Genomic DNA, 21782 nt, shown 5'->3' with positions numbered 1-21782 from the left:
TTACCCATTTGTCCCCATATAAATACAGTAAATGGCCTAAATTGCAACTTCAATATTAACATACAAGTTAATAAAAAATAATGGAGCAGAATTATATACCTGTGTTTGAATGAATACATATTTCGTAAATAGAAATCTAAAAAAAATTACCTTGTAGTCCTTCAGCCTGCATCAGAAAGCTGGATGCACGGACCAACCTAAAGGCGGTCCTGCCTGCAGCAAACAAACAAACAGGTGCAAGGCAAAAGTCATACTCACAAAAAGAAAGTCTGCAGCCTATCCACCTTCGTTCAGGTGATCTGCGCTTAGAACTTTACGCGACACATATGGCGCTACCAGTGAACACGAACACCTCTCCAGGAAATAAGTGCTACAAATGCGATTATTACAAATGTGAACTTCTCCCCGGTCCGGACCAGCGGTGCTGGTGGAGGCTCCGTGCATGTGTCAAACAGCTGCTGGCCGCTGCTTGTCCTGAGGGCAACAAGGTTTCCACACACACACACACACACACACACACACACACACACACACACACACACACACACACACACACACACACACACACTCTCTCTCTCTCTTTTACACACACACACACACACTTAACCAAATCATAGCCTGTAAAGTGCAACTCCAATCGAGCCTTGCACCTATTTACGCCTGCATGTGAATTAATGAAGTTAAAAATAACCTCTGCAATTCGAGCGGTTTTTGGCACAACACGTGATCAGATATCAGCTGCATTAGAGTTTATGCAAATTCACAAAGAATCTTATTTTGTCAGCATTTGACGGCAAAAAATATAAACATGAGAAAAATTACATAATAATAATGAAAATAATTAATAACAACAATAATAATAGTAATAACGATCATGTATATTTTCATTATTTATGAAACGACCTTGGCCTCACCATACCTCTCCGTGTCCACCGCCGGTTGGAGAAAACCAAGTTGTCGCTGTTAAAGGGGTAAAAATCCAAGAAGGTGCTGGCAGGAGCTGAATGGGGAGGGTAGGGGTGTGTGTGTGTGTGTGTGTTGGGGTGGGGGGTGGGGGGTGTAGGGGTGAGGAGGGGGACGATGGTAAGGGGGGAGGGAGGGAAGGTGAGATGGTGAGGAGAGAGCTGGAGGAGGAGGAAGAGGAGGAGGGGAAGAGATAAGTGATCTAAAGGGGAGACGATAGGACAAAAAAGTGATGATGATGAATACATTGGAAAGTTTTTTGGCCCCGGCGAGGGTGTCAGATTGAATGGCCTGTGCGCATGTGCGAAGGTGTCCAAACTGACAATGCTGGTGAGATGAAGATAGTGTTGTTGCTGCTTCTGGGCTCACGGAGGACGACGAGAGGAATCTACAAGCCGACAAGATGAGATCCAAGGCGAGGGCGAGAAAACTGGCCAAAAGTAGGTCTTCTTATTTTCCCCCTTCTTATCGCTTTCAGCCGCCGGCTCCAAACTCCCGGGTCTGTAGATGTCCAATGTGTCCTTGTCATTTGTCATATCCTTAAAAGAGGAGGGGGGCAACTCTTTGTCCAGAGATAACTTTTCTGCTAAAATATGTGTCCCCGCTCCGGCTGCTCAGTCTCGTTTCCCTGCATGCTGCGGTCTTGGCTTCGGTGGTTCCCAGTGTCAGAAAGTTTCATGTGTGATGAGAAACGCCGCTGGTGCTTTACTTGATCACGCTCCTATAAAGAGATAAACACTGCCGTCCAAAATCTGAGCTCGGTCTTGTAATTTGCTCTTTTCGGTAGTCGGAGGTTCAGCGGAGGCGCAGATTCGTTTCCCGAAAGTTACCAAGAAAGTTGTCGAAATGGATAGTAACTTTTCTTTTTTTTTTATAGAGCCGTTCCAAGTCTTGTGAAATAATATTCCCGGCTTTTGAAATAGTGGGCGCTGTGGCACTGCTCTGCAGCGAGCTGCTGCACAGCTCACATCGAGCTGAGCGCACTCTTTCACTCGCCTGCAAACGGAGACGCCAAGAAGTGAATTTAGGAAGAAAGAGCAATATTTTAATGCAGATTTTTTTTCTCTTTTGAGTCGATCCTGCTTGAACCGCAGAAGGTATCGCTCTACGGCAACTTTTGTTTGGGTCCCAGGGCCCTCGGACTGCTGCAGACTGGTTCCTCCTCCAGGGAATGCCAATCAATAATGCGTCTTGTGCAAGAAAGCGCCCATACTACTACTTAGCGGACTGCTGCTCGCGTCACACGGAAAATTCATGTATTCAGTTTTGTGAACATGAACACTTTGTTGTTGGAAATGGACCATGTTTATTGTTTGACGTTTGTTTATTGTTGGTGGGTTGATTTATGAATCGTCTTTTTTTTTTCTTTTATTCCTGCATGAATGCACTTTGTTTTCTACGGCCGGTTATGTGGGTCAGTCTGTTTTTATCCACAATTCAGCTGAAAGACGATTGCTTAACAACACAAAGATTTATGTAGGCCTGTTGGCACTTGCTTTTTGTTATGTTTGTTATATTTTGTCCACAGTGCGTTTCAATTTGTAGTTTGTGTGAAAATGCAGAGCTGAAACACAAGACACATTTAGCCTTGTATTTCTCAGTATTATTATTATTACATTGTTAGGACAATCTTTATTAAAAATAATTTTTAAAATATACTTGTTATTCTTTTGTGCTGGCCATGCTTGATTGCATGTTTACAGGCCTTTAAAAACTTTGTAACTTTGCCAAAGCCACTGGCCTTCTTAATTCAACCTGAACCTCGATCATAATATTAGACAAAAAATTATATTTACATGTTAGACCATAAGTGAAATAAATATTTGTGCACAGCCTTACAAACAAGCCTGCAACGTGTTTATTTTAAATGAGCCTGCACATCTCACAATACGTTTTAAATATAATAATAACTGATGGGATCATTATTACATTTTCAGTGAGGGTTTCAGCGCTCGTGCGTTCAGATAAATAATAATAATAAAAAAGAAAAAGCAACACAGTTTTTTGCAGTCATGTTGAATGTTTTTGTTATTACCCCTGCATGCTCTCTATGATTGGTGCACAGAGATCAAGTTCCCGTATAAGTTTTAAGACAAAGAAAGAAAAGAAAAAAATATGATAAAGAAAAGGAACGAAAAGCAAAACGCTAATTGGACTACTGTATGAAAAATATTTAAACATGTCGAGGATCCTGCTTCTCCCCCGTAATTGCACTTGGTCTTGAGCTCTAAACAGCCTTGGTAGTCTGTTGATCCGGGTGCTAATGAACACAAATACCTGGCTTTGTGGCACTCTCACACCGGACCACTGGAAGTCTCTGCAGCCCAGAGGCCTCAGATCTGTTGTGCTGCAGCGGTAAGAGAGGAAAAACAGAGAAGGCTTGACAGAAGAAAAAAAAAATATCTTGTTCTTCTTCACATTCAAAACATGCAGGCCCACAACTTTTGAATACAACGCGTGGGAATATATTCCACTCTCCTTTTTTTTTTCTTTCCTGCCGCTTGAGGTAAAATACTCTCGCCTGTAGCTGAGTACAGTAGGCCCATAACAAAAATTCACCAGCTGCTTTATCATTTTATTTTTAACCTTCGGTGTATTGGTCCTTCTCTCGGCAGATTACTGCACGTTAAAGGCCGTGACGCTGGAAACTTGTGCCTCCATAGTTCTTTACGCAGAGAATGAATATGCCTGTATTTTAATGGGGGCTCGCATTGATTGGTATATGCAGTTCTAGTTTATTTACATAAGGCTTTGGGGTCAGGATTAAGTGAGTGTTAGTGTGTTTGGGTGATAATGTGATATCGCCCACACAAGTGGGCTTTTCTGTTCTTTTTTTTCCTCTCTTTTTTTTCAAATATTATTTTTCTTGCTAATTCCCCACAAGTTAATATTTAGTCTGGTTTCTGTTAATGAATTTATTGTTGTGGTGCATAATTTAATTTGACATCAGAGGCTACATGTCGTATTGTTTTCGATTTAGCTTGTATTTAATTTGAACTGGACCAGTGGATTTAAAATGTGAAATGCTATTCACATTTTTAAATTATTATTATTTTATTTTTATTTTTTTAAATAAGTGAAGAAATCATCTAACACATTTGAGCTATAACACCACATCTCACTCTATCGAAGATAACGGCTTTAATATGAGACTTGGCCTCTTGTTATCTTAAAAAACAAAACATTGATCTATGCAGTGGAGCAGAGAATATGGCACCAAAGCGATAATGAAATTGCTTTTTGCACCTGAAAGTTCATTTCATTTGCTGTCGTTGACGATATTTTCCATATCCCATATTGTGTGTGTGTGTGTGTGTGTGTGTGTGTGTGTGTGTGTGTGTGTGTGTGTGTGTGTGTGTGCGCGCGCGCCTGGCAGAGGAGGGTTTGTGTGAGAAAAGCAAAAGTTTTGACACCTTGCTTTTATTGTGGTATTCTGCAGGGCCATATGTAGCTTTAAAATGGGTTTAGATCAATTAAGACTTCCGGTTGGGTAGATTTTTTTTCTCCCTCCCCCCCTGCTATTTTTCAGTGTACAGGTGAGACGAACAGACACACACATACACACACACACACACGAACAGACGCTGCTCCCTCGCTTACCGAGGGCAAAACAAAAACCTCTCCAAAGAAATATGATTAAAACAGAGACATACAGCATTTTACACATGCAGACGAGCCGGTAGGAGTTGAAACCACTCTGAATTTAACCGCAACTTACACACCATATCGATTTTCTAAACCTTTTTTAGTGACTGGGGCCGTTTGGACTATCAAGTCAATAAAATGAAAGGTAGCGACCTTTCATTCAGCGGTTACGACTTCTTTCTTTATCCTTTTTTTTCCTGTTTTGTTTTTTGCTGATTTTGCACTAAATGAAACCCCCGCACCTCACCACTATGAACAAATGCACACAAGTTATGACAGTTTCCCTCTCATACACACTCATACTCTCTCTCTCTCTCTCTCTCTCTCTCTCTCTCTTTGGCCTATATATACTAATTGCCAGATATTCTATTGATCTTTGTGTTAAAGGCCCTTATTAGATGGACTCCCAGTCATGAACTTGGCCTGGCTCAACAGCTTCTGATGTTTTGACAGAAGTAATAAAACCCAACCCATAACACTTTAAAACCAACAATGGTAGCTATGTTGAACTTCTGGCTAAACGCTCAGGGTCCCGTGCAGGCTCCCATGTATTACTGCTATGCAGCTGTAATGTGTGTCAGATAGCACTCCTCCATGTTCACAGATTAGAGCCTGATCATAAAAATGATAGGATCATCAAATGGAAAGGAAATGTAGTGTCGGCGTAATGTATGGTAGTGACTGCAATTCGTTGACTGCTTTTTATGAAACTGTAAATCTCTCAGTTTTAGCTGCTTTTATTTTGCAGCTGGAGCATCAGTGAGCCCATGAAGACCATAGAAACTCATAGAAATCTTGTTGATGACTCTTACTTTGACAATTTTAGATGGTGTTTTTGTTTTGTTGCTGATTGGTGAAGGCAAATTATGAGCTGTGAAATGCCTTTAAGCGCGAATTATTTTTTAATTGTCTTTTGTTTTTTGTATTTTAATTTCAAATTTATTTTGCTGCTGTATACTTTCAAAGATAAACAGGATGGGAAACCTGAGACTCTTGTGGTTCCACATAGCCCATTTGCATTAATGTGTGATGATGTGAATCATCTTTGCAGCACCAGGCAATACCAGTTTTACAGATTTACATCTCTGTCCAAAATGCCCATCTGTGACCACTATGACAATCACAGTCTCATGAACCTTTGCACCCAAAAACCGAAGCCGTTCAGGTGATGTCAGATTGTGTATGTTGGTTCTGTGTGGTCGTCCTCTTTTTGTTTTTTGAATTTCCAGGAATATTGTTCACCGTCCTATTATGAAGACAACCTGCTTTGCAGTGGTTTGTAAAATCAAGTTTGTGACAGAATGACTTCATTTACTCTCTTTTTCATGGCACTGGGAGTTTCGATCCGAGCATTTTGGACTGATTTTAGGACCATTTGTGTCAATTTTTGAAGGATTGAAAAATTGTGTAGCCTAACTAATTGCATCAGCCCGCATTTGGCATGGCCACATATCCTGCATAAGTACTTGATTATGGAAGTTTGTTGGATCTGAGTTCCTCATCCTAGCGTGTGCACATGTAGGATACAGTTTGTGTGAGCGGTGAGCCTCTTGGTCCTCTCTCTGTATGTATTTCTAGAGCTTGTTCCTCATCTTTGTGTGTTCACTGAAACATCTTTGCACTGTACACATAAGGCTGCTGTATTCTAAGAACATACTGCATGATTCCCTGTGACGCGAGTAACTGTTTCTCTCATAACACTGAAAAAGTTAGGCCTCTTTTATTCGTAACACAGTCATAAATTTGCCTATTTGTAACTTATTAATTTTTTGTAGGGGGAAGTTACATTGGTTAAGGTTAGGGTAAGGTTTCGGTCATCGTTATGGTTAGTTCAATGTCAAGCCACTGTCTGTTCCAGTAACATATGGTTCACATTTGTTTCACATAATATGATACAAATAAAGATGCATTGCCTTTTGTAACCATATCTTCAAATTTGCAGTGAGAGCAGACTCTTGAAAAATGTTCTTTCCAGTAAAGTGTTCTTATTACCCTGATATGTGGAGGACATTGTAGTCTGAAATCTCAGTTCTGCTTACTAGTCCTAAATCTTTGAAACAGTCAGCCAATAAAGAAAACGTCCATGATCTCTTCCACCTGTGCAGGGAATAAAACTGAAGAAAGACTTCAAATATAAGGAACTTGTTACTCAGTGAGTTACTGGAGCTCTAAAGTGGGGGAGATAAATTCATTGGAGGATAGTTCAATTGATATATTACGATTATTTGTTTAAATAGTCTGTTTTATGACTGCTCCATTGACAACTTTTTAATGTTTTCTTTCACTAACTGCAGTATGACTCACTCTCTTCCTCTCTGACCATAGTGAGTTCAGTGCTTTTATTGTTATTCAGACAGTTACTGTTGTAAATTTGCTGCTGTTTTGGCCAAATATCACTCAGAAAAAAAGATGTGCAGGTGCCATGAAATCTCAAACTACTTTAGAAATGTGGATGCTGGAATGACTCTTGAACGGATCCTAATGTGCCTGCAAAATACAGCGATGATTTTTCATTCATTCATTCAGCGGTTTCAGGCATCCCCAGTGTCTTATTCTTTCTGATGTGATATCATATTTGTTGGTCTTATCTTTAGGCCCTGTGGTCCCCTAAAAAGTCCCACATCAACCTCCACTGCAACACCTTAGAGACATGATTTTTAAATTGTAATTTTATCACTTTGAATGAAGATGTAATGATAAAGAGGGAGAACTGATTGCAGTGCATTTAAGAATTATGCATTCATCGAGAAATCCATATTTAGTGTTGTGTTGTATTGTGGTTTCCAGAGTAAGCAGGAATGACTGAGCTGCTGAATGTTACATCTTTAAAACATTTGACTGGTCTCATGGTTCCCTCCTTTGCAGTGACACACTTGCAGGCTCCTTTAGAAACCATACATACATACGCAGTAATGCAGATGGATCCTGGATGGACACACATACACACACACATGCACACACTTACCTCAGCAGTGACAGATTTTTGGGCATTGGTCTGATTTAACCCCAATCAATCACAAACTAGAAAGGTTGAGTGTAAATGTCATCTAAACAGCAGGAGCTGGCACTGTTGGCTGGATATGTGTGTGTGTGTGTGTTTGTGTGAATGTGTGAATGTGCACCATTTTGTGCAGTTGTTGGAGGTCCTGTCACTGTTCCGAGCTTTGACCTTGGCTAAGTCTGGCACAGCGATGGGTGGGCACCTCTTACACCTGGACACACACAGGCACACACACACACACACACACACACACACACACGTTTCAGCCCCATGCTTCCTGCCTGGTCTCATGCTGGCTAAGTCAAATTTTGAGTTGACATACAAATACCATTGCATTAAGCTCTTGCACATGGCTCTAAATCCCATTCATTCCATTGATACGTTGACCTCACATTATCCAGTTGGCAAATATGCCTCTTTCCCGCCTTGCACCATGACCTCATCCGCCATGTTTGTAAAAACACTGCAATCTCCCAATCATTTGGCAGTGGAGACTGTGGTATGCCTGAGAGAGTTTAAGATATATCCCCGATGTTTTCTTTTTTAGCAGCCCCCTGTTTTTCGTCTCTCCCCGTACCCTTCGTTTTCAGCCTGCGGGGGTGGTGGTGGGGGTGGGTAGTGGGCAGGGATCTTGTTAAAAATAGCTGAACAGCATTCAAAGAGCGGTATGTGTTGGCGAAAAGTGGGGTTCAAAAAAATGAAAAGCCATTACACTGCAGTTAAATGCATTTTGTCTTGACCTGTGGCTGCTTATCGAGTTACGTCCAACCGCTGCTGGGCCGTGTCTAGAAGATTCCATCCAGCTTCTCAGGGCTAAGAATACACCATGACTGCTGGCATCTTCCCATAGGAAATACCTCATCTTTACTTCTTGAGTATGCTGATTAACACTAAATGATTATCTCTCTGTGTGTCTGGTGTGATTGTGCACCACCCGCTGTTAAACAGTGTGTGTTGTTTGCAAAACAAGGGGCAAATGTGTCGAGTCCCTAATTAGCGTGTTTAAGCAGCCCTCATGATTCCCCCTTGCATTGTGATATTCCCAGGATTGCTCAGCATTGTGACTAGTCTTATCTGGGTCTAATCCCGATTTGTTTGGTATTAGCGCGTTCACTTTCTCCCTCTCTCTCAGTCTTTCCTTTAATTTGTCCTTATCCTGCTCTTTTCCTTTTATCCATTCTGAACTTCCTGTCCTTTATGCTGTCCTTTCTTTCACTTATGCCATGTTCTCTGTGCAGGAAGGCTGTGTATCTTGGTGTGAAGACAAATTTCAGTAAATTCAAAAGACTGGACAATAATTCAGTATTCTCTATATCAGTATATCTGTTTATCAGTATTTCTTGAATGATGATGATTCAAAGTTGTAATTAAAAATGTACAAAGTCTGTGTTTCACACACATGCAGGTTTTGGTCTCACGTGATACACTGCAAACAATTTCTATATCATGATGAATATTGATAATATTCTTATTAATGTGGTCCAGCCTTGAAATTAGCTAATGCAGTGATCTAATATCAGCTTACATGTACACGTACATTTTAATGGCAAGGTGACACAGGGCCAACTCAAGGTGCAGGGTGTTTACAACAAGCAAGCATAACTTTGCAATAAGTAACCATGGAAACTTCTTTTTTTTTACCAGCCAAGAATTACACGTAGTTATCAAAATACATGGCGAAATAGACATTTAATTGATTCTCAGTGAATAGCACTGAAGAAAAAAAAATTGTTTTTCTTCTTTTGTAGTGGTTTCACAAATTATAGCTCATCTCTCCACACACACCCACTCACTCACACACACACACACATCCTTCAGTCCCAGTCCCAATCTGGAACTGCTGATGATGGCTCATCCTGTTCAGATATGATAAGCAGACAAACTACTCTGTCCCCTGGGCTGTTTGTCTGCCTGTCTCCGACACGGACAGTGGTGTGTAGAGGCAGTGTGGCTCTAAACTCCCCCTGCCTGCCTCCCCTTTCATCAGACCGCCAGTTCAAAGCCTTGGCTCCATCTACACTTCTATCTCTCCCACTCCTCCCTCCCTCCCTCCTCCTCACCGTCTTTCTCACTGCGTTTCGTCGTTACCACAAAGATGGGCACGCAGTGTCTCATTAAAGCGGATTAGAGACATCTCCACGTCTCACAGGAGCCAAGCGGTACATTTCTCTTCTCTAGTCACCCCCCCCCCACACACACCCTTTTCTCTCAGAGATCAGGTTCTTTGATTTGGCCAGATAAAGACCTCTTTCATGTCGGAGGGGACGGTTAGCGATTACACTGTCAGACCCATCGTTTTGGTGAGTTTGACAAATTTGCCGTGCTGGGTGGGGCGGGTGTGGGGATTGTACTTGGGGGGGCGGTGTACAAGGAGATTCACAGTAATTGAGCTGTCATTATCCACTGACCCTGCCAGGCGCTGGTGCGTAGGGCTCACCAGTTCTCTATTTGTTTAATACTTGGCTAACTTTCTTTGTGAGTATGATGGATAGAAAGAGAAGGAGGGAGAGGGGGAGAGAGTGGAAGCGGGGTACCGGTCCCCAGATGAATGCCTCTGCTTATTTGACCACCTCTCTTGAGTGCTGCTGTCCATGAAAATTGGCTCCACCACATCCCTGCTGTAAGTTTCTTTTCTCACCCAGCTCCTCCCTGGTGCAACACAATTAGGCCCATATCACCGGCTGCCATTTATTTTCATACAAAATGAAAACTGGTGGCATGTTGATTACTGAACTCCCCAGAGACAAAGGGCCACTATTGGTGTGGTTTAATTTCATTAAGTAGAGTGTGGTGCACGGGATAAATATATTAAGAGCTCCCTCTCATTGCAGGCCCTCCATTTACCTCAGCCACTCTGTATGCTAAACAAATCCTTAGGTGATACAGTGGTGGAATTGGAACAAATCTCCTGAAATGCTTTGGTTAGAATGAGGCACATTTCACATGAAGTTCATACTTTTGTTTTTGGATGTTTCTTTTTATTTTCTGACCTGTTATTTCCTGTATGCTCTGTATGCCAATATTAGTGAAATTCTTACTGAGAAACAAAATGTACTTTTTTTTTTTTAATTAATCAGTCAGTGCTGAAGTTGCTGAATTTTATCATTTTGTATTTATACTTTTAGAGGCGCCTTTTGACAAACAGCTGTACAACCGTTCTCATTTGGTTGTTACAAACTATGGGCTGTGTATTTAAGATGTGGGTTAGAAAGACGCCGTCTGCTATGAGTGATTGAGAGGCGAGAAAGTCTTTTCCTGGCGGGATAGTGTGACTGTATTAGTCCAGAGATTTTGATGAAGGAAATAAGAGCCCTCCTCGTTAACCTGGAGTCAGATTGGTTGTAAAGTGATGAGTAGGGTGGAATGTGTGTGTAACCATTCATGAGTGTGTGTGCACACTTGTTTGCGTGTGTGTAGGTGTTGGAGGGGTCTTGGCTAAAACATTTCAAGATGGCCCATTAGCCGACGCAGGCCCCGTCCCCTCCCAACACTAGGATTCCTCTGTGCTGACCCCTTCTCCTCCAACCCTCCACCTCTCAGCCCCTCTGTCCCAGAGGCCCCCATCCTCATCCTGCCAAGTGTACGGTTCCAAAGTAACGATGAAGCTGCCTGCGTGTGAAAATATTGAATTGCAAAAACATCCCTGGGTGAGAGGGTGTGTGAATGGAGCTTTCAGCGCCGGGCCCGACCCGGGCCTTGCGCTACTGACTGATGGACAACAAATGGCATTTTGTGTCCAGAGAGAGAGAGAGAGAGAGAGAGAGAGAGGGGACAGAGAGGGGAAAGAGAAAAGAAAGGAAGAGGAGATACACACACAGACTGGGGTGGGGGGGGGGTCTTGAGGTTTTTCAGGCCTCTTCAGTCTGGGGCCCTGTATGAAGGTCTGAAATGCCTTATCACATGACCTGTCTGACCTTTGGCCCCCACTCAGCTAAGGCTGTCAGGCTGCTCTCCAACAGGGAACACAAAGCCTCACAGCCTCAAAGGCCACCATTCACCCCCCCCTCTGTGCAGCCGTACTCCAAAGGTAATAGGTAAAAGTAATGTCAATGACCTCCACTTTCCCTCGCTCTACAGGAGGGCAAAACTCTTAAGATTCCCTGATAATGTCAAAGGTAGAGGGTGGCCATTTTGGCTCCTTATCCACTGCCTCTGCTTAGCTCCCATGAAATGAAGTGAAAAGCAAACTGAACTACCTCTTTTGTGGCTAATCCAAGAGACATCTCATATTTTCATGTCTTCAAAAACCGATGGGGACCAGGATGGAAAATGATAGAAATGTTAAAAATAACATGGTATTGTTTTGTGTTGCTGCGCACTGGGAATATAGTTGTGTAACTCAGCTTTATGTGTTATCTAAGTGTGTGTGTGTGGGACATTAGTGAATTTCTGATGTCTCAGAGGACTGACTGGGTCACAGTATGACCGTAACCTCCTGTCTCGCTTTGCAACCCACACACTGGCATCTCTCTCTCTGTCTCTCTCCTGACCAGTCCTAGGATTCTTTCTTCTCTTCTCTTTTTCTGTTTTTCCCCTCCTTCTCTGGAACACTGGAGTTTCTCTCTCTCTCCGGTCTCCTTTGAAAAGATGCGGCGTCTTTGTCCGGCCTGATAAAGGATGCCATAGTTCCCCTTTTCCCCTTCTTTGTGGCCCAGGGCTGGCGGCTCCTGTAGAAGTGCAAATGGTATCCTCTCGGAGGGGCTATCCCCGCGGGCCCTGGAGGGCCCTCTCTCTCCTCTAGGCTTGGCTAATTACCACCCTGCTCCCCCCCGCCCGCCTCCACAGCCCCCACCAGCTCCCTGGTCCCTGGAACCATGGACGGCACATTCCCACAACCAGCACCTGGCCTTCTTTTCTCCTGGCCTGCTTTGATGGCTGACACCCCAGCCTACCCCTCCCTCCTTCCTCATCCTCTTCTTCTCTCCGCCCCACTACCTCATCTCTCTTTCTCTCCCTCCCTTTAACTTCTCCCTCTCCCACTTCTCTCTCTCACTGACTCTCATTAATAGAGGTTTTAAATTGCTTTCTGACCCTGACAAACTGCTTTCGTTGAAAAGGGAGATGTCGAAGAGGGAGGGCAGCGGATATGAGCAAGAAATGGAGGGGGCGGGGTAGAAATTTGTTATGTATTTATATATCTATGGTTTATTATATATTTGGTCAAATTGTGTAAGTTTTCCTAAGTACTACCCAACCTGGCCCATACTCCACCTACCCCCAGAGGAAATGGGATAAAAAGAGAAAAAGAATATAGTGAGTGTACAAATCTGCTTCTCCCCAAATTTAACTACTTGTTTAACATATCGTTGAAACAAAAACAAGAAGGCGGTTTTCTCCTCACTTAAAATAATAATTGGTTGATGCATCTTAAGGAGTTAAAGATAAAAATTAGTTTGCAATAGGCTTTGCTCAAAAGGGTTTGAAAATTATATTGCATGTAGAGAGCTGCGGTTTATAGAACCTGACCACTGGTTGATGCAGATTAAGTTGAGTTAACTGCTCCTGCAATGCACACACATACACACACAAACACATGTGCTCTCACACGCAAACACACATTTCTAATTTAGTTGCATATTTGCGTTCTACTAGCCGTAGGCCTAATCAATAACCTGCCCCAGTGGATTTGACCAATTCATAGCTGGCCTTTGTGCAGTCTAGCGATCCCAGTGAGGGCATTTGGACAGCTTTCTGAGGAAAACAAATAGCTCTATTACAAGCTTGCGTCTTTGTGATGCTCTGGGTCCCAAAGGCAAAATGCTCGGTCTGTATTAATTGAACGTTTTCCACACAGGAAAAGGATGGGTTTTCAGCAGAGCACGGGCTCACCTGGCAGAGTCCAGAAAGAAGAGTGTTGTGCAATTATAGGAAATTAGGGGTTTTTTTTGTCAAAAGCACTAGTGAGATTAAGTTACATCAAAACAACATGATGTATTTAGTTGTTTGAGGAGAGGTGCAGTGTTCAGTGGGCTCATTTTTAAAAAATGTAATGTCATTGTGCAAAATGTCCAGTGTTTCAGTTGTGCTAATTATATGTGTAGTTCAAAATAAAATGTATTTAGGTAACATGTAGGTTTTGGCACTTTTGTTAGTTTGCTTAGGTGAAGCTAACTGAACTGGCAGTGGATGATGAAGTTTATTTAATTTTTACTCCCATAATATTTTTACATAATGATAGATGATAGTTTGATTGTCATGTTCAGATATTTAGAACTGAATAAACTTTATCTGTACTGTAAGATAACATGAAACATATTTAAGAGATGGCACAGTTTTATTCTCGATCTGCTGATCTGCTGCGTGTAGTGTCAACCTAGCTTTTCATTTAGTGGCCATGCATGGTTGACAGGAGGAGTCATTTTCAGTTCTGTTTTTATTGTTACTCTTTCCAGTAAAACACACACACACTCAAAAATCCCTGTTCAGCAAAGCAGTGGTTGCATGTCCTGTATTGACTCACAATACTACACAGGCACAAGGGTGGTACTGGGAGCTGCACACACCCAGACCAGTTACACTAGTGCAGTGGAGTTTGGCTTTGGTTTTTAAGACTGGGATTAGCTTAGTTAGTATACAGACTTTGAATCAGAGAGACAATGTCCCAGCAAGCTTAAGAAATGTTTCAACTGACTTGAATGTTTTAACTGAGTCTGGATGGAGGAAAAAAAAAAAACCATTCCTAGAACATTTGTCAAAACCAAATGAGGCTGAATATAGGAATCTGCGATGATCTCTGCGTCAAACCAATGGTTATTATAGTTATTATTGTTAGTTTTATAAAGAAGAAATGATTTAATCCTTCTTTCTTTCAATGGGAATTACATCTTGTCTTAAACATGGCCTGCCATCCTGTCTGGACATCCTAAGTATCTCTCTGTTGCTGTCATTTCCCAGCCACAGCTGCCCTTCTCTGTACAGTTCACACATCATCACCTATAGGACTTGGATGATGTCATGAGCTGGACTGCGTCTTCTTTGTCGGTCTCAACCATAACGACCATCATTTGGATGTTACGTCTATGTTGGATCATCCAGGCATTAAAGTGAAATTCCACACTTGGATACTTTTACACTGTCAGATATAAATTTCTAGAGTTAATTTTTTTCTCCGGAAGCATTTTAATAGAGAATGCGCATGAATTGACGGGAGTCTTAACTGCTGAAGAAGAGCATTAGTCTTAAGACATTTAACATGTCATGTGTCTGATCTGCTCTGTGGTTTTGAATCTTCTTCCATACTGTAATAGGTTTCTGTCTGTACAAGTGTTTTTAAAGATTTAACCACGTCTTAATCGCTTGGACTTCACTGTCTCTAAAAGGCTGAGATGTTACATTTAGAATTTCTATAGTTTGGTTTAAGGAGAGGCTTCCCAAGTCTCATGTCTCCCTCACTCTCCACCTCTCTCCTCATCAAGTCTAGCCACATCCTCTCTTTCGAGTACAGAAAAGGAAAGAGGAAGATCCGGTTTCTGAATTGTGTTTTATGAGAGGTTGAAACGGCCACTTCTGTGGTTTTTGTCTGTCCGTGCTGACCGTTCAACTCAAAGTTCCTGAGGTTTTTGAGACATGTCAATTAAGCTGTTTTAATTGCGCAGATGTTATTCCAAACAAATGTTTGCACTCTGGGACCTGCATGTTGGTCAAATTGGGTGGGGGGAGCTGAAGACATATATCTTGGTGTTACTGTTATTTCATTGTTTTAGGGCCACGTTGGCTTTGTGAATCTGTTTCTCTTCATTTTCCTGAACACAGTAAAAGCTCACTTGGATGACAACATGTGTGCGCACACACACACACGTACTGACAGAGGCATCTTGTTTTTCAACTGCTCTGAAGAGCAGTAAGTGTTTAAGAATGGAACAGTGAGGCAATGACAAAGCAAACAAAAGAGGCAGGTGGGTGAAGCTGCTGCTGGCCTCTTACTGTCCTTGGCTCCATTTTAAAAAGTTTTTTTTGTCCCTTTTATTATGTATGATGTAAAAACTAAGCTCATCTAAGGCTGGTTTATGAATTCAAACCTGCAGTAACCTGCAGTTTTTGGATTATTTATTGTTTTGAAACTATAAAATGTATTGGTAAAAAGAAAGTAATTGTTTTCATAATGTTGACATATTAAACATTTATAAAGACTTTAACTCTAAGAACAGGCGAGAATTTATTTTACATTAACATTTTTTCTAGGAAAAAAATAACTGTATGTAGATTATGATGGTGAAATGACATGAAAACATGAATGCCAGTATTCACATCCCCATCTTTGCACTTTGCCTCTGACAGCATTTCCTTTTAATACAGGGACCACATTTATGCGCCTCTCCCTGTTCGTCTGCTCTCACCCATTTTAATTAAAACGAGGTGTGAAGTTTGCCATCCTTTCTTTTGACACCTCGCTATTTATCTGCCGGACGCAAGCTCAGGGCAGGACCCACAGAAAAGAAGGGCAGATTTTTGTTTTCAGAGGACTGCAGGGAACTTTGATGCCAAGTTCCTCCGCGGCAAAAGGCAAGGCCCCGACCCAGCACATCTGAGAGTACTTTGGTGAAATAACAGCAAATGTTTGTCTTGTATTGTATGGCACGCTGCTGGAGGAGCGCTAAAGCCCTTTCTTCCAGCGCCTAAAGCACCTCTTAATAAAATAGTCAAGAATAACTCCTTCACCTTAATCTTCCCCTCAGATTACTGCACTCAGGGCGGGAAATTAGCAGCAGGCCCACACGCTTCCCTCTTTCTTTGACACTGCTACATCTTTATTTGTACACGCCCTCTCTCTCTCTCTCTCTCTCTCTCTCTCTTGCTCTCCTTCTCTGTCCATCACTGTATCCCTCCTTGGCTTCTTAAAATTTTGTTTTCCTGTCCTTTTCTCTCCATCCCTCTTTTCTCTGTGTGGTAGGCCAGATGAACTCTCTGTGGTGGTGGTGGTGGTGGTGGGGGGGCATTTTATTGGGTCAGTATTGGAAGCAACATGTGGCTAATGGGTGACTGCATTTTCCATGGTCTGGTCCTCATCAGTGGAGAGGAGGGGGCCTAAACAACTAAACATGGCCGTTGACAATTGATACGAGCCCTTTTAAGTGGATCTGCCCGGTTGAAGAGGGGGCTGGGGGTGAGGTGTGTTAGAGTGCGTGTGTGACCGAACACACACGCATGTGTGTGCACGTTTGCCTTTGCATGTTAATTAGGATACTAATAGACACATGTGTGCACACACTCACACGCACGCCACAACAGTACCCTTTGGGGAGCATATATACGAGAATGTGTGTATGTATGTGTGTGTGTGTGTGTGTGTGTGTGTGTGTGTGTGTGTGTGTGTGTGTGTGTGTGTGTGTGTGTATCCCTTGTGTCCAGGAGTGTAACCCACACCTTGAGTACAGTAGCGGCGGTACCTTTGAGCGCACTTCGTCCCGCCGTCTGATCCTAGTAACCAGAACTATCCTTTACTGCTTCCTGTCCACTTGGCCCACCTTCCCCCTTGCCCGCCTACCATCTGGGTCTTCCAAGAAACACACACACACATGCAAACACTTGCACACACACTAACACATCCAGCGTAGTTCGGATAGGGGTCCTCATGCTCTAACCTGTGTCTTTCACATACAACTGCACCTTTGAAATCAATATCACACAGAGGAGCAGCGATAAATGGACTCCGTCTACGCTCTCAACATTTTTCTCTCTGTTCTTTTATTCTGACATAAGGAATCAAAACCTGGTTTTTCTCTCAAAGCACTCTTTATAGCAATTATTGTTTTTTATTCAGAGACTAGCACAGGGTCGAATAGTTTACATTTTGGACTGGTGATTTTCAAGTATTTAAACAGATTTAAAATTCATCAAGATCCAAACTGCATCTATTAGATTCCTCAGGAGCCTGAGAGAAAGCCCAGGTAACTGGGTCTTTATCCTTTCTGGCCAATGTGAAGTCTGCAGAGTCAGTGAAATATTTTTAATATCTTTTCTTAAAATGCATATTTCTAATACTGTTTATTAAAAATAACAGCAGTATCTGATGTTAGAAATGGTTCTTAAATTCATTATTAGTCGTTATAAAAGAAGTGGCAGTGCTTGTGTAGTAGCTGGTGTAGTCTGACTAAAACTTTAAACCACCATTAAACTAACATCAAAGCCTTGTCATACACTAGTGGGGATCTAAATTACGTACCTGTGTAGATAGCGTTTCCGAACAGGGGGCACAGCAGGTTTTCAGTATCAGGGGTTCTAGTTGACACTTTGATCACTTCCTCTACTCTTCATACCTTCTTTGTGTTCAAGATCAGATCACACACACACACACAGACTCACACACACACCACAGGTGGAAGGGGCAGTGTCAGGTGTAGCGGAGGACAATGCAGGGATGCGTAGCAGCGAGCCAACACGGTGTCTGTGACAGTGACAGTGGCGGTGCGCTCCTCAAAGCTGCTCCTCTCCTCTTTCCTCACCTCCAGTCACAGTGTGTGAGGAAACATTGTTGGCCAATAAAATCTATTGTGCCTGGGAAAAAAAAGGGCTTGTCTTGACACAAGGTGATGTCCTTCACCTGAGATAAATTATTGAATAAATGTTTTCAGTTTTTATTCTTTCCATGTGGGTATCTCTTTTCATTTTACTCTAATTTTTCAAGTAATTTCCTTTATCATTTTGCTTTTGGAAACACCAGACAAAATCATATATTTAATAAAAATAAAATATTTAATGAATTAAACCAATTAGTTTCAAACACTCAAACACTCAAAGAAACTGAGATATGAATAAATTAGCAGCCATAAATTAGGACTATATTTTGAATGTAATTCAATGTTTAAGGATGGTACTGAGAAAAATCAAATCAAAAGTCATCAGTGTGTGTTTGGATGCTGCCGTCCATGTACATGATGAAAACGTGTCTCTCGGTTAATGAGTGATTTGTGTGCCTGCAGAGATGGAGGGAATACCTGACGAAAGTGGATAAATAAAATTGTTTTCACAGGTTGCTCATGAGGTGGTGATGGTGTAAGCAGGGTGGGAACAAAAAAAAAGGGGAAAAAAAGGACAACTTATTTATTTTCAGGGCCGCAGGTGCCCGCTCACAGCTTATTGGTTTTTTGGATGACTGTTTTACTCTAAAGAGGGCAATTTATGTCCCTCACTCATCTCTCTCCAGAGGCAAGGGCTGAAGTGGCTCGCTTATTTTAGCAGGGCCTCGTGGTCAAGACTTGTGGTGACATATTAATTGAGCAGTTCCTCTAAAAAAATAGAAAGGCCAGTGTCACGATTGGTCCGGCTGTGTTTGCAGAGCTTTGAAAATTGGTTTTGTTTGGCTGGAACGCTCTTAGGTGTTTATTTACACATCAGACTGTTTCAAATGGCAGCTGGCTTTCTCCCTCTTTCTGTATGTGTGTGTTTGTGTGTCTGTGTGTGCATGTATGCTGTGTTTGCTCACGTACATGTAGATGCCAGCTGTGTGGTGCATGTTTGCATGTGGGAGATAAAGACTGGGGTTGGGGGAGAGAGACAGGGAGATACAGAAGAGATGAGGTGAGTGAGACAGCTTCCCTGGCTCACTGGCCTCTTGAGTTTCCATGTAGCTAGTCATCCTTGCTGTCCTCTTCATCCATTATTGACCACATTCATTCACATCAGCCTCTAGAACTCATTACAACTCCATCAGACACAGTCCCAGGGTCACGTGTCACTGAAAATGACTTCCTGTCTTACTCTAATGTCTCTGTACAAGAATATAAAGTAAATTCACATTATAATAAATAACATAGGGCGTGTTCCCCAGGGAAAAATTAGGAGGTGAAACTTATCTGGCAAGTAATCTGAATCAAACAGCTGGACAGTTAGGGAGAAAGAAGCTGCGGTGGCCAACAACGCATGGACTCAGTCTTTCTAATGATCAAGTCCAATATTACTTTAGCCCTACTTCTGACACTTCATGAGTGGCTTTCTAAGGAGAAGAGCACATTTGTTTTTCCAACTTCTCTCCAAGGAGTGATATAATCGGACTTCTGTGTGTGTGTGTGTGTGTGTATGTGAGAGTGTGTTCGCTCATGGTCATGAGCTCATCGTTGTGGCAAAGGTGACCACTGCAGAGTATGAACTGTCATCAGGATAATTTACAGATTTGTAAGTTGTTTCCTTAGCACCGCTGTAAAGTTGAACACTAGGTCCTGCAGTCATACTTACTTTGTACACACACACATAAACACACGTACACACTACATGCACACACCTTTAAATACATAGACTATAAGTGTTTAGGTTATTTTCTGAAACTCAGGTGAAAGAGCTCAGCAGTTCAGTGGAGCCAATAAGTGAAGGAGAGAAACTGCTCAGACACCTACAGTATATGAACACTGTTACCTAGACAACAGTTGTTTTAGCTGGCATCTCTGTGAAGAGGAACATTAAAATAACAACATGAGGCTTCAACAAATTAGGCAGTTGGAAAGCTGGAATAATGACACATTTGTTCTGTATTTGCTCTGGACAGAATACCTTGTCTCCGGAAAAGACAAATGAGAGTTTGCTTTCCACCTTTGTTTTCCATTGTCTGTGATTGGAAAGTTTTAGAAGCATCATGGGAGACGTAAGAGGTAAATTGTTTCGTATTTTACAACGCAGGATGTGTTATGTGTGTTTTTGAGTTGACCTAATAACTGTAGGGACTAAAGACAATGTTAATCTACAATGTGAACACCACAAAAAATATGAGTGTGACTAAGGTAAAAACACAAGCATGTGTATGTGCAAGTACAGAAAACAAGAGAAACACACGTGCACATACATACACACACATGCACACTCATGCTCACGCTCCATGTGCGCACTTTCGAAACTTCAGCAGGCAGCTAAATGATCCAGATATATTAGCTGTCTCGATGAAGTGAGACTGATCTCTCTCTCTCTCTCTGTCTCTCTGCTCAACTGAAGTATCAATAATAAGATTTATCTTCTTCCCCCACAGCCTTGATTCAATTATCTCCATCTCTCTCCCTCTTTCTCTTCCTCTGGCTCCCTCCCGATTTGCCCCTCCACTGTGGATCCGTTTCCAATTGAAGGCAGGTCATGCTTTGTGTTTCTCTTTGTCATGACAGGGTTCCTTAACGAGTGGAGGCTCCCTTCCACTGCGGCTTAATCAGATCTGGAAAGGAGGGAGGGAGGAAGGGATGAGGAACAGATAGGTGGGGGTAACCAGGTAAAAGTGGGGTCAAAAGTAGTTTACCTCCAACTCCTCATTGTCTGCCTCCCCCTTTTTTTTTTTTTAGGAAAATTAGATTTGTGTGGTCCCTCCTCCTCCCCCTCCTCGTAACGTGTGTTTTGTGTCCAATCTGAAACCTTTGAAGTTTGAAGGGTCCCTTTGCCCCTCCACATGCCCACCTCAGCCAAACCCCCTAACCCTAATACCCCCCCACCTTATCTTGCCCCCCTCCACCTACTTCCAGACATACCTCATTACCTGAGGCGGTACTGGAAGAAAGAGTGGCAGCTAATCAAATTGACTCTGCTGGTTTTCTGCCATCAGAGGAAGTCCTGGTCATTGAGGGGTCATTGGTTCAGCGCGAGGGTTCAGAAAAACGTCATGAACGCAAAAAAAAAAAAAAAATCTCTGATATAATCTCAAGAAAAACCAACGGTAGCCTTTCAATTTTGAGTGCAGTTCAGGCAACATATAATGCTGATAAAACGATAAGCTTGTAAGTAACGAACTCCACTAGTCAACATGTGCCACTAGGTACATTTACAGCCACTTGTTCTTGTGTGCAGAAATACCAGGGAAAAAAGTCTGAAACTGATTTTCCAAAGATACTCCACGCACTGTGTTACCTCTGTGTACTCTACTGTAACTAAAGAATTATCACCAAGCAACTGCAACTGACTCAACCTGAAAGCGCCCAAAAAATACAAAATTAAGTGGGTCTGTAAGAAACCACCACATCCCCAGTTCAAATCCAGGCAGCGACCCACGTTGCATGCCACCTCTCTGTTTTTTTATTTCTTAATCTTTTTTTTATGGGATTTTGCCTTTATTTGACAGCTGACAGTCTACAGAGAGACAGGAAACAAGGGTTGTGAGAGGGTTTAACGAGGGTACTCCAGCCAAGAATCAAACTGTGGACATTGCGGTTATGAGGTATGTGCCTTAATCATTAGGCCTCTGGATGCCTGCATGACACCTCTCTTTCTT

General features: G+C 42.3%; 1 protein-coding gene across 8 annotated transcripts in view; it reads left to right on the top strand.

The window, feature by feature from the left end:
* The first annotated feature begins 1261 nt into the window (after positions 1-1261).
* The window catches only part of prdm16 (PR domain containing 16), a 179713-nt gene continuing 159192 nt past the window's right edge, over positions 1262-21782 (top strand). For all 8 annotated transcript variants that reach the window (XM_041056708.1, XM_041056665.1, XM_041056718.1 and 5 more), the window contains exon 1: positions 1262-1403. In XM_041056708.1, the coding sequence (XP_040912642.1) occupies positions 1367-1403 (37 nt within the window). In that variant the 5' untranslated portion in view covers positions 1262-1366. The remainder of the gene's footprint in view (positions 1404-21782) is intronic.

Source organism: Toxotes jaculatrix, chromosome 2 (genome assembly GCF_017976425.1).
Source record: "Toxotes jaculatrix isolate fToxJac2 chromosome 2, fToxJac2.pri, whole genome shotgun sequence".
NCBI lineage: Eukaryota > Metazoa > Chordata > Actinopteri > Toxotidae > Toxotes > Toxotes jaculatrix.
Note: the sequence above shows the minus strand (reverse complement) of the source record. Positions and strands in the feature narration are given on the sequence as shown.